Below are 13,948 nucleotides of genomic sequence, written 5' to 3' on the forward strand. Positions count from 1 at the left end.
CAGAATGCTTATTGTTGGAGTGACCTGACTCTTAAGTGTAGTTTGTTTAATAGTAGCCAGGGCACCTTGTAAATTGTACAGAGGGACCCCCCCACCATTGATTGCCCTGGCTGGGGTCAGCTTCAGTTCCTCTTGGCTTATGGTCGGATGTTGGGCAGGGGAGGTGGAGGTCTGTCAGGCTTCTAGGTCTGTGATCAAGTCCACTGGTGCTGCTTGTCCCAAAATGCTCTAGCATTTGGGCAGCAGAAGCCAGGGTCCAATGTCACCTGCTTGTTTTTCTGTGGTGGATCTCAGCATTGGCAGGGAGGACTCAGGGCTATTTAGAGCCTCTCTCTGGGCAGAAGGTGTCACAGCATAGCCCAGGGACTGCAGGAGGTTTATGTGGACTTTAGACTCCTGACTCAGCTCTTTTGTTCATTTGCCTGAAGTCTGCATGACAGTTGGTAATGTTGGTCAATGTGCTGTCCCTGAGTAGACTAGTCCCCTTAGGTCTCCTGATGACAGTGCCTATGCTTGGGAACCACTGACACCATGTGTGTCTGCTGAGGAAGGGCCTCTTGGATCCCACTGGGGCCTCCTGCCCTATAGGCAAGAAAGTGGGTCTTCTGTTCTGTGGGTAGGCTGGTGATCTAGAGGGAGTGGACAGGTCTGCAGCTACAAGCCTAGTGTCTGGTGCATGACTTGCAGAGATCGGACAGCCAGTCCTGGCTGTGTTCATACAGTTTTGCAAGGTGACTTGTGGCAGGGGCATGGGATCTAGAGATTGCTGGTGGGTAAGGATGAGGTAACACAGCTTCTGGGAATGTCTGCAATTTCACCAGGATCAGGAAAGAGCTGGAGAAACAGGAATAGGAATTAGGAAATAGCTGGGAGATGCGGACTGAAGCATCTACAGGATGAAGGTGGGCCCTGACATAACATAGATTACCATGGATGGGAACTTTATTCTTTTAGTTTTAGAGACTAGAAAATCCAAGGGTGAGGCTCTGGGGCCTGTCTCCAGACCTGAGGATGGCTGCCTTCTAGCTGTGTCCTGCTATGGCTTTCCATCTGTGTATACAACTTTGATGTCTTATGTTTGCTCTCAAGGACACCATTCAGAGTAGAATGGAATGGAACCCATTCCAGCGACTTTTTTTTTTTTTTACTTTGTTTTAACTTAATTACTCTTTAAAAATTGAGCTTTTTGGTTTTTCATTTTTATTCACATTTATTAATTGTACAAAATAGTGGATTTCATTATGACATTTCATACATATATAGTTTCATCATCTTTAGTTCCTATTATCAATGTCCCTCCAATGCCTTACTGCTTCTCTTCCTCTGTCTCCAAGCACTCCTTCTACTTTCACGTGTTATCATTTCTTTTTCTTTAGTCATTATTGTTATATATTTACATATGTGTAAATGTGCTACCTTCTGAGTCCATTTAGCCTTGCTCATGTGTATATATTTTTAGGGCTGACCACTGGTATTGGGTAATCAATTAGGGAGCTCATCCCTGGGAAATAATGACTTTCCCTCTCTCAGCAGTCATTAATTGCCTGTGGCTCTTCATCTAGGAGTAGGGCCTTGTGAGATCACCCCCATCCATGTAGTCACGCTAACTGGTGTTTTGTTCAGATCTTGCGTGGGCTACCATAAGGTTGAGATTTCATAGGTGCAGCTTCCCAGTCCCATATGGAAGATAGAGCCTCTCAGCTTTGTAGAGTCTTATTGAGTACAGTTCCATTAGCGGTCAGGATTTTACCTATGAATGTTTTATCCAAATTCTGCACCAAGAACACATCAAGTGCATGATCCAAGAATGGGAAAAGGCTGCCTGTGAGCCCAGGTGGGTGTGTATTGGGTGGAAGGTGACCATCTTTCCCCTCCAGAAGGCCAGGCACAAAGAGAAGAAGCAAACTTAGGCTCCCATAGAGTTGGTGGTGAAGCAGCCTGGGCTGGAGATTGGTCTCTTTCTTCCTGTTGGTTCTTGCCTATCCCTTTGGTTCTGATCAGTGCTGTAGCAGCCTAGGAGCAGAGCCCATTGTTGGGGCTGTGGAGAGTTCTTTAGCTCTGGCTGGCTTGGGATGTACCACACCTGGGGTGGATTTCCCTTCAGGATAATTGTGAGTCAGGTGTAGCATGCTCTCAGTGGTCATTCTAAGTGTGAGCCATCCCCACCAGTCTTTCTCAGTACCTCCATGACTTCAGAAAAATGAGTCTATGATGTTTCCAGTTTCCTCTGGATGTCCTTACTCTGGATTCTACTACCCCACATAGTGACTGGCAGAGGCAGTTTCTCTGGTCCTCACTAAGAAGTGGGCTGTGAACAGATGGGGTGGGTTCTTCATCTGGTCTCCTTTGTGTCCTATGTCCTCTGTGCTTCCAGATGTGCAAGCTGATGACCTAAGCAGTGAACCTGAGATGATCACTGTGAGGACAGTGGGAGACAGACTTTGACTTGCAAACGTGGGAGGCTAACTTGGGGTTAATGCAAAGAGAAAGATGGGTGTGGCTTCAGCTACTGCCGTGGGCGGAGCATAGCTGCTGAAGGTGCTCTGCAGGCTGGGCGGTGTGGAGGGCACTGTCTGGTTGCTATAGATAGGAAGAAGCTTCTGTAAATGACCAGTTGTAGAGTTCAGGGAGGCTCTGACTGGACCAAGGAGGAGAAAGATGCAGTCCCATTTGTACGATGTGTGTGGGGTGTGGGCTGGCACATAGGTGGCCGGGCAGCTCAAGTGACTCCCTGTAGTGTAGCAGACAGAGGGCCAAGTGCCCAGCACTTGACATCATTGGAAGGGAAGATAGGCCTTGTTGTACTGCCTACCTGTGATGACAGAGAATCTGTGTCCTGAGCCGCTGCCCCTTATTTCTCTACATCTGGCTCTTGCCTCCAGCATCACCTCCCCTCCAGCTTCAGGGGAGTTTGAACTTACAGCCTTCCCCTGAGCCACAGCCCTGGAGTTTCTACCACTCATAGCATGGGAACACAGAACACGTGCATCTGGAAGTCACTATGTCTCCCGGGTCTTCTTTCCTGGAGCCCCTACAACCCACCCAGGAAGGCACTCTGAGTCCAGCTTCCCTTCTGAGATGTAGTGGCTGGTTCCCAAGGGCCCTACTTGCTCCTCAGATGTCACTACTCAATCAGACCCTCCAGAAATGTGTAGCTATTTAAAGCACACTCAATTTGTTATTTTAACAAGGTAAATGGAACAATCTAATTCTTGGTGTGTGAGAAAATTTGTCAAGAGAAATGATACTTTCTTTTAAATAATATAGTCTGGATTTTTGTTTAATTTAATTTAATTAATTTCTTTTTCTTGAGATAGGGTCTTGTGTATAGGAGGCTAACCTTAAACTTGCTATGTGGTTGAGGATAACCTTGAACTTGTGATCCTCCTGGTTCTGCTTCTTGAGAGCTGGGATTACAACCCTGCACTATCATATCCAGCCCCTTTGTGGCTTCTATGCAGGCACTTTTTCAACTCAGCTACATCCCCAGGGCTCAGGCAGAGGTTTAAATAGGCTGGTTTATTTTCAGTGCACTTCTCAAACCACTACAGATGTTATTTGGTGAACTCTGAAGATTAACTGAAAGTTTAAAACAATTAAATGATTTCTTCAGTATTTATACAATTATTTTTGTTATATAGAATTATGTCTTAATGCTATATGCCTTAATCTTATATATTAACTTTATTTGACATGTGTATTAAATATGGATTAAATTAACCACAATAGTACTAGTATAGAATTATTATACAATTTAATTTTGTAATTTTTTTTCTTACTCCTGGCAACTTTCTGTCCATTAGCAGTCACGCCTGTTACAGGCTACCTGCCCCTCTACCAGATATATACACACACATGAATCTACTATCTGTCTTTATGTGTAAAAGCAGTTCTTAATTGGTCTAGAAAATAAAAAACCAGAGTCAGATATAGAGGGAAATGTTGAGAGATCAGAGAGAAGGAGCAAGCCACAACACACCTTAACTCCTAAGCATCTCAGCAGAGAAGAGAGTGATTTCCTGCTTATATCCTGTTCCTGCCCAGCTATGTCACTTCCTGTCAGTCTGTACAGACCTCCAGACTTCTATGGTTAGCTTGTAGCAAGCTCCATTCTTTGTCACCCTGACAGGCTTTATTTGTGCAAGAAAGGTATCATCCTATCTATGGATTTAAATACCCTGGATATTTCATACAAATGGAGCCATATAGTGTATGATCCTTTCTAAATGACTACTTCCCCCATTATGAGGTTTTCTAGGTTGGTTCCAATAGTTGGTTAAATCTTACTAGTACTCCATTCTTTTTTCATGGGCCAAGTTCTGTTCCATTTGTATTGATTAATCATGTTCTAGAGGGGAGGAAATGGGAGGATGGGCCACATTTTTATTTAATTTAATTTAAATAGTTGAGATAGGGTCCCACACAGCTCTGGCTGGCCTTGGACTCATTATGTAGCTGAGACTGACCTTGAACTTCTCATCCTCCTGCCTCAACCTCCTGAATGCTTGGATTATAGGTGTGTGCCATTATGCCTGTCCATTTTGTTTATCTACTCACAGTTGACAGATAGTTGGGTTTCCACACTTTTATCTTATTGTAAATAATAATGTGCTATGAAAATTGTTTAGACCGTTATGTAGACACACCTAGTTATTTTTCTTCTAGGAGTGGAATTTCTGGCCATGGGGTAACTAGTGTTTGGGAGGACTGCCGAACTGTTTTTTAGAGTACCTGACCATTTCCTCTTCCCACCAGGAATGTGTAAATGCACTACTTCCTACAAACTAGAACCTGGGTTATCTTGTTTTATTATTATGAGTGTTTTGCCTACATGCATGTGTGTGTACCTTATGTGTGTCCAGTGCCTGGAGAGGTCAGAAGAGCACATTGGATCCCCTGGAATTGTAGTCACAGATGATGGTGATCACTACGTGGGTACAGAACTCAGCTCTCCTGCAAGAGCTATAAGAGCTCTTTGCCACTGAGCTGTCTCTCCAGTCCTGTTTTGGTTTATTGCTTTTTTCCCAGTCATTTTAAAGCTACTTGTAGATCCATGCATAGTCAAGACAGAAGACAGAGATCATATGTGCTTTTTCTTTGTTTCCCAGTGGTGTTGTCTTACTGAACTGGCACACGGTTACAATGAAAACATGCAGTCACAGACACAGGGGTGGCTCTCATTGCCCCTCCAGAGCCTCACCACCTCCATTGTTAAGCTGATGCAATGAACCTATGCTCTTTTTCTATAAATTTGTAATATCATAAAAATGGAGGCATCTGGTTTATGGATTTTTTTATACTGACCATAATTTTCTGGAGATTCATACAGCTTGTTGATTATATCAGTAGTTTGTTCCTGTTTATTGCTAAGTGGTATTCCACAGTGTGACTGTTATCACAATGTGTTTAACCATTCGTCTGTGAAGGACATTCTGGTAGCTCCCAATTTATGTTGATTACGAATGAATTAAGCTATTTTGAACCCTATGTATAAGTTTTCATATGAACATAAATATTAACTTCTTTGGCATGAATGCCTGCAAATAGCATCGAGGCATGTGGTAAAAGCAAAAATATTGAGAATCTCAAAACTGTTTTCCAATGTGGTTGAACCATTAAACTGGAAGGATTTTAAACTGACGGACTCTGGGCTAACTCTAAACATGCTAGATGATGGTCCTTCACTAGGTGTGTGGCTTGCAAATATTTTCTCTCAGCCTATGGCTTGTCATCTCATCACTTTAGGAGATTTTTGTTTTGTTTTGGTAGTGAACTAACATGTTACATTTTGATAAGATTCAGTTTATCAATTTTTTTCTGTTTTATGGCCCATTCAAGTTGTTGACTAGGTCTAAGTTTCTTTTTTTCTTTCTTTTTTTATTGTGATAGGGTTTCTCTGTGTATCTTTGGTTGTCCTAGAACTCACTCTGTAGACCAAGCTAGCCTCAAACTCATAGAGATCCACCTGTCCCTGCCTTCAGTGCTGGGATTAAAGGCATGTGCCCTTATTGCTCTATGAACACTGAGCTTAGCCCTAATTCCTGAAGGTTGTCTCTGTTTTTCCAAAAGATTTGCAATTTTAGAGTTATTAGATAAATCTGTGACATGTATTTCAAGGTGATATTTAAGCAAGGTGTGAGGGTGATGTTGAGGTGTCTTTCTTGGTTATGGGATTGGCTGCTTTGTGGTTTATTGAAAACATCATCCTTATTGGTTTTTTGTGAAACAAAAATAAAGGTATATATGTCCCCTTCTGGGTCTTAGACGTTCTTACACCAGCCTCCGTGTTCTTCCTCTCCTGGACATTCTCTTGAGTATCTTTACTTTGCAGTAAGTCTTGGGGTTGGGTAGACTGACTGCTTCCATCTCTTGGTCCCTTTTCAAATGTTGGCTGATACTTTCCACTTTTTAACTGCATCAGTTTGGGAATGATCTTGCCTTTGTCTACTGTAAACGTTGCTTGGCCCTTGGTAGCATTTGCTGTGCCACCTGGAGAGAATTTGCATCCTTGCTGGGTTGCTCCTCCCTTCGTGAGTGAAGACTGCAACTCACTCAATTTGCTTAGCTCTTCTTTGATTCTTTACGCAGTGCCTTGATTTTTAGAAGACAAACTTTACAGTTTTAATGCTAGCTTTACACCTCGGGAGTTTTCTTTTGAACATTTGTAAACAGTATGGTAGTGTGTGCGCATGTGTTCATTGCTACTATGTGGACACGTGGTAGGTTTGTCTAAGTGACTCTTTGAAGTTGGTTATTTGTTCTAGGTGTATTTGTTTTGTTTCCATAGATCCTTTGTGTTTTACTTAGAGACCACCATATACTTGGTTTCCATTCCGTGGCTCTTTTCTTATCTCACCACACTGGGTAGATTACCAGGTGTGGTATCAAATACAAGCAATGTGAGTCACTGTCCATCGCTTGTTCCAGTGGAAGCATTTGGAGTTCTACCATTAAGTGTGGCTTTTCTGGGGCTGTCCTTCACCAATATGAGGAAGTTCTTGGTTTCTCCTTTATAAACATGCTCAGCATAGATAAAAGCTGCATTTTGTTGTTTTCTTTATCAGTACCAATTGCTGTTATTTTATTACTTATCCCATGTTGTGGAATATAGCATTGATATTTCAGTACTGAACTAGCCTTGCATCCTTGGATTAAATCTCATTTGGTAGGATACATATGTGTTGCTAAGGATTCTTGCCACCTCTGTTCATATTTTGCTTATGGCATATACGTGCATGTGTATTGCTCACACCTGTATCTGTGCATGTGATGGCCAGAGATCAATTGCTCTCCACTTTTAATTTTTATGTTTTAAAAAAGTAAATTACTCATCTCATTCTTTTATCTTCAATTCCTTCCCTATCTCCCTCACCCCTATTCCTTTTGGGGGGGTATTGTTTTGTTTTAAACGCACCCATTCTAGTCCGTGCATGGGGGTAGGGCTATCTTCTGAGCACACCACTGAAGAAAATTGACTCTTGCTCCTCCAGCAGCCAACAATTGCCAGTAGTTCCTCAGCTAAGGGTAGGACACCATAAGCCCCTCTTCCATTAGTGCTGGGATTTTGATTGGCTTGGTCTGTGTAGGTCTTGTGAATGCAGTCATAGCCCCTGTGAGTTCATGTGTGTAACACCTTCTCACGCTCAGAAAACACTATTTCTCTGCAGTCGTCTGTTCCCTCTGGTTCTGCTGCCTTTTGGCTTCCTCTTGATGATCACCCTGTCTTGAGACGAGGGGGTGATATAGCTGTCTCATTTAGGGCTGAGAATTTTATAGTCTCTTAGTCTCACATGCTGACCAGTTATGGATATGTGTAATAATAACCATGTGCTGCAAAGACAGGGTTCTTTGATGAATGCAGGGAGATGCACTAATCTAAGACTATTGTGATAAGTACTTAGGGGGCAGTTTAATTCTATGTTCATTTAGCAAATAGTGCAAGTTCTCCCCTAGGGACTATGATCTACTACTAGTCACAGGTTCTTGGCCTAGTTAATGGTGCCAGATATGAGTTTTGTCTTGTGAAGCAGGACTTAAACCCAAGCAGAAAATGGTTGGTTACTCCCATAGCATTCATGCCACTATTGTACCAGTGGGCATAACTTGCCTGGCCAGTCATTATTGTATCTTTCAGGGTTCAAAGCTGGGTAAGACTGTTGATTGCTTTTCTCCCCTGGTAGCATGGAAGGTGAAGCCTTCAATTCAGAAAGTCATTAATTTCTCCATGTCCTATGACTCAAGTGTGTGCTGTCTTCAGCAATGGGGTGTTACCATCAAGTTATAGTTGTTACCCAAGGACAAGAACATTAGTCTATAATGTTTGGGGGTGTTTATGGAACCCCATTGCCCACCAAACTTGCCTGGTAGCCTATAGGTAGAGGTATTCTCTACCTATTATAGGGTAACTCCCTTTACTATTCTTATATATTTTATTTTATTTAAATATATTTTATATATTTATATTTTAGGAAACTTCTACAGTGGTAGGTTTCTCTATGACTTTACAAGGGGTTTTAGTGTTAGTTATACCTCCTTTACTCGCTCTCCTACTCTGCCCACCCCCATCTATTTCATCCTTCCTGCTCCATTATTCTCTTGCCTCCTGTTTGCCACCTGTGTTTTATCCCCTCTCCCTTGAAATCAACCACTATGGCCCCTTACCAGTTTTTTTTTTTTTTTACAAGTATTCAGATTTCAATACACATTTCTAAAGATTTAAAGCTAGCATTTACATATGAGGGAATGTACGGCATTTGTCTCTGTGGATCTCCGCTAACTCGCTCAGAATGAGTATTTCCAACTCCATTGATTTGTCTGAGAGTCTTGTGATATTATTTTCCTCCCTTATAGCTGAACAGCATTCCATTCTGTATATGCGGCACATTTTCATTATCTACTCACTGGTTGATGGAAATCTGGGCTGTTTCCATTTCCTGGCTATTGTGAATACAGCAGCAATGGACATGGATGGGCAAGTATCTTTGTAGTAGGATACTGGCATCTTTGAGGATACGCCTAGGAGTTGTATAGCTAGATCATATGGTAGATCAGCTTTTAGCATTCTGAGGAACAGCTACACTGATTTCCATAGTGGCTGCATTAGTTTGTGTTTCACCAGTTTGCACTCTCTTTTTTCCTCATCTGTGTCAGAATTTGTTATAATTTGGGTTTTTAATCTTAGCCATTCTAACTTAGGTGAGATGAAATCTCAAAGTAGCTTTAATTTGCATTTCCCTTATGTTGAACAACTTAAGAAATATTTCTTAGCCTCTTTGTATTTTTCTTTTGGGAACTCTGCTTCGTTCCTTGCTTAAAATTTTTTTCTTGGTGTATACTTTTTAAATTTTATAAATAACAACCTTCTGTTAGAGGTGGAGCTGGTAAAAATCTTTCCCACTCTGTGGCCGCCTCTTCACTTTAACGGTGCCCTTTGCTGTGCAGCTTTTAGTGTCATGAGGCCCCGTTTGTCAGTTGTTGGTTTTAATGCCTGCATTAGTGCAGTCCTGTTCAGAAAGTCCTTTCCTGTGCCTGTCAGTTAAGGATAACTACCAGGTTTTCTCTATCAGATTCAGGGTATCAGGTCTTAGGCTGCAGCCCTTGACCCATCTGGAGTTGAATATTGTACAGGGCCAGAGATAAGGATCTCCTTTCATTCCTGGACTTGTGGATATTCAGTTTGATCAGCACCATTTGATGAAGATGCACTCTTCCCCCTAATGGGTATTTTTGGCCTCTTTCTCTAAAATCAGGTTCCCCTTACTTTTTGAGACAAGGTCTCTCACTGAACCTGGAGCTCTGGATGGCCAGAGGACATTCCACATGGGATGCATCTGTTTCCTCTCCCTCCCCATGTCACCAAGCCTGGCTTTTCTGTGAGTGCTGGGATCTGCACTCTGACCTTCATGCTTGCGTAGCACGCCCTTTACCTACTGATCCATCTTCCAGCCTCTCTCTAGTCACGCTTGTGATGGCTGCTTTAAGGTGCTTGTAGTTATTCCAGCACCTGTCCTCTTGAGGTCAGGATGTGTTGGTTGTCTTGTTCGCTGAACATTGACTGCCCCTCTCTTAGTTTTTGGTATTATAAATAATGTCCTGCTGAATCTAGACACCTAGGTTATACTATATGAAGCTCTATCTTATTTGCGGACGTGTATTAGGCTGATTTTCTGTGACATCGTACTGGCAAGGGGAAGAGAATTGTATTGATATTGTCAAGTGAGGAAAGAGATCCCTTTGTGGCTTCTCTGATACCACCTCGTATTAAGGAACAGGTATCGGTGGTTGACTTTTGCTGGAGTGGGTGGACCAGAACATAGATTTTCAGACAGAGCCTTTGGCCTGGAGTAGCATACTTACCATCCAATGGTTTTCTCTTAAGAACTGCCGTCTTCTGGATTTTTCGTTGGCTTTTCTTTTTGGTTTGTGCCCAGTGACACTCTGAGTTCCTTCTTCCCCAGATCCATGTTTGGCAAACAGAAACCCCAGAGGACTCATTCCCATGGCATGTCTTGGTCTTAAAGCTCTGCCTGTTTTCTTCCAACTTTCAGTCTCATGTTAGATGTGCAGTAGCCATGACTTTTATTGGAGTCCCACGAGAGAAACAAGGAGAAGTTTTTCTCCATTTCCCCAGAAACAAAGCCCTCCTCATCATATAAAAGAACCTGATTTGGGGATGAGATGCAGCTGACAAAGTGCTTCACAAGCATGAAGATCTGTTCGGATCCCCAGCACCCATGAAAGAGAGCTGGGTGTGGTCCAGTGCCTTTGTAACCCTGGCACTGGGGAGTTACTGGGGAGTAAGCAAGGAGATCTCTAAACTCATTGATTAGCTAATCTTGTCATTGGTGAATGCTGTGTTCAGTGAGAGGCTGCCTCAAAAGGTAAGTGGAGAATGATCACAGAAAACATTTTATTGGCTTCTGGCCTCTACACACATGCACACACATGCAGTAGGGTGCACATGTAAAACGCACATATGCACACACAAAATAAATAGCGATAATAACATGCAATGTAGGTCACAGTCAAGGTACATGCTTTAAGGTTTTAATGTAATTTTCATGGGCTAGTGTAATACTTTGTATTATCAACATTTGTAATAGTGTCCGTCCATTTGATTTCCATCTTTGATCTTATTTCATCTGTTAGATTTTATTGCTGTTATAACCTGTTTCTGATGTTAGTTGTGTTGGGGCTACAGGGTTGGATTTGAGATTGGAAATTAATTTCAGATATTATCTTTGTTATGTGAATGGCTACTTTGTCCTTGGAGTTTTTTTGTTAGTCAGAATTATAGCTTCTTGTTCACATCTTGCTTCATGGGAGGCTGGAAAACCCTGGCAGCCAAGAATCCTTTTTTGTCAATGATGTTAACAGTAGAGTAAGGGTAATGGGACCATCAACTGACCACTGATGGCCATGGCTACTTCTTGCAGTGACCATGCCATGGCCTAGCTTTCCATGTGAAGGGTGTCAGAGCCTCATGCTAGAGGCTGTGTGCTGGGTCCAGCAGCTTTTCTCTCTTCCCTCTCGGTTGGTGCCTGTGGCAGCCACAGTCCACTTGGTTACCGGAAGGGCATTTTTTCCCTGTCTGTTTGATCCAGTCCTTTGACCTGCAACTTTGTTTCCCTGTGTTGATGGCAACTGCAGACAATGTAGCAGTGGTCTAAGGCCCTCTGGGCTTACAGGGAGTGTTGCAGGTCTTTCAGGAGGGGTGCGGGGAGAATGTTAATTTGAAAGAAGGTGTGAATGTGGTGAGGCAGCCTGCCCTCCATTTCCTCCATGCCTCTGGGCTTGCCTGGAAGAGCCCAGAATCTTCCCTTTCCTTTCCAGTAGCCTTTCCCCGTGGCCTTCTGAGTGTGCAGGGATATTTGTGTTCCCACTTGGCCTGTGCTTTCGAATCTCAACGCTGTAACATTCTCTGGAAGCCCCCAGGTTGGCACATAGCAATGAATACTGCCCCCCTCCGCAGAGGTGGCTCTCAGTCCAGCACATCTGGTGGCTGGCAATTGCCCATCTCTGAGGGCCTCATCTTTGTCTGCATCCCTAGAGACCTGTAGTGTAGGAAGGGAACTGATGACTCCTCATCATGTTCTGCCTTCCATTTCTTATGCAAAATGCCATTCTGTCCCCAAGAGTGGCCTGGACAATGTTCTTTTTCTTTGTGACCCAACCTGTAACAGGTGGTCCTGCCTTTCCCAACCTCACTGTCTGTGTCTGGGTCCATCCAGCAAGGAGATGCACGGGAACTGGGGTGGGGCTGGTGTGGGTAGGTCCTCCGTGCAGCACTACACTGTGCCTATACACATGGCTCTGGGGCAGGAGCCTGGTGTACAGATTCATCCCTTGTCATCCTCCAGTGCCGCACCTATGTTTGTGTTAGCAGCTTTCCCAGGTTTTCCCAGCATACCCATTGTGTTCTCCATTCACAGGATGAGCTGTGTACATCCACTGCTGTCTGTGGTGTGGAACTGAAGGGTGGGGCCCTTACATCACTTCCTGGAAACATGAGGCTCTCAGGGACTGTGGCCACCCTCTTAGGGAGGATGGCCAGGACACTGGACGAAATGGGACAGCTCAGGGGTCTGGGGAAGAGCCTGCAGCACATCAGAGCAGGAATTGAGCCACCTCCTTAACCTTGTCTTCCACTATCAGTAGCTTGTTCTTTCCCCTTCTTGTGATTTGGTTTTTTGAGACCGGGTTTCTCTTTGGCTTTTTGGAACTTGTCCTGGAACTAGCTTTTGTAGACCAGGCTGGTCTCGAACTCACAGAGATCGGCCTACCTCTGCCTCCCGAGTGCTGGGATTAAAGGCATGTGCCACCACCGTCTGGCTTCATTCCAAGACCATTTGTTTCAGTCTTCCTTTTCAAGGGAACATGAGATAGGGCATGAGAGGCCTGAGGGAAAATGGTGGCCCTTAAACGTCAGATCCAGCGCAGAGCAACAGGCAGGCAGATCAGAACAGGCCAGAGCTGAGATCAGAGAAGGCCACATCTGGAAGATGAGAGACAGAGTCACAACTCATAGACAGGAAACTGAAGCCTGGGAGGGTGCAAGGATGGGTTCGTCAGGGTGCTTCATCCCTTCGGGAAAAAAAGCCATACACTTACTGCTTCCTCTTGGGGAGAGAAAGAAAATGCTTACCTTACACAGATCAGAGGGGTCACAAGAAGACAATGACCAAGAGAAGGGGTCAGCTTGTCCCTGAGGCTGTATCTTACTGTAACAGGGAGTCAGATTTAATATAGACCAATCCTGAGGACTATGTCTGGATCCCATTGGAACAGTACAGGGAAGGGAGAGGGGCCTAGTGGGGCCTTAGTTGGAGACCGTGGAATTTACTAGGCGGAAGTACAGGGTGCACAATGGGCCAGAATAGTAGCATGCAAGGGCTGTAAGCATGTCTATGAGGTCAGACCCAACTATGCTGGGTTAGGCTTTTGGAGTCAATTGCTTGCTCAGTGGTAGTCCACATTTGATTATCTGTCCATGGGACTCTGGGGGGCTGGGCAGTGCCTGCAGGCCTGGGCGTGTGCTGGCTTGCCTGAGCAGGGTCTGTAGAACCCCAACTGAAGACAGCTTGTCTCCTAACCATCAGGAGTCGGGAATTTCTTGCTGTCTAACAAATGATGTTACTCTTGTTCAGGAGCGGTTGCTCATGAGCCTCTTGCCCCGGAATGTCGCCATGGAGATGAAGGAAGATTTCCTGAAGCCCCCTGAGAGGATTTTCCACAAGATTTACATCCAGAGGCATGATAACGTGAGGTAGGGATGGCACCAAGCCAGCTCAACAGTGTACTGGGCGGGGTGGGGGTAGGTGGGGGTGGGTGGGGGTGGGGGTTTGCAGGGCAGAGGTGGTGAGGTGTATTGTGGGGGGGCGTAGAGGAGCTGGGAAGGGGAGTGAGAGATGGGGAGGGGGACATGGGAACTAGAATATCTCTAGTTTAG

General features: G+C 44.2%; 1 protein-coding gene across 1 annotated transcript in view; it reads left to right on the forward strand.

The window, feature by feature from the left end:
• Adcy1 (adenylate cyclase 1) overlaps positions 1–13,948 on the forward strand; it is a 104,104-nt gene that overhangs the window by 18,903 nt on the left and 71,253 nt on the right. The window contains exon 3 of the mRNA XM_051200576.1: positions 13,647–13,765. Within this exon, the coding sequence (XP_051056533.1) occupies positions 13,647–13,765 (119 nt within the window). The remainder of the gene's footprint in view (positions 1–13,646; positions 13,766–13,948) is intronic.

The sequence above is a fragment of the Phodopus roborovskii genome, unplaced genomic scaffold (assembly GCF_943737965.1).
Source record: "Phodopus roborovskii unplaced genomic scaffold, PHOROB, whole genome shotgun sequence".
NCBI lineage: Eukaryota > Metazoa > Chordata > Mammalia > Rodentia > Cricetidae > Phodopus > Phodopus roborovskii.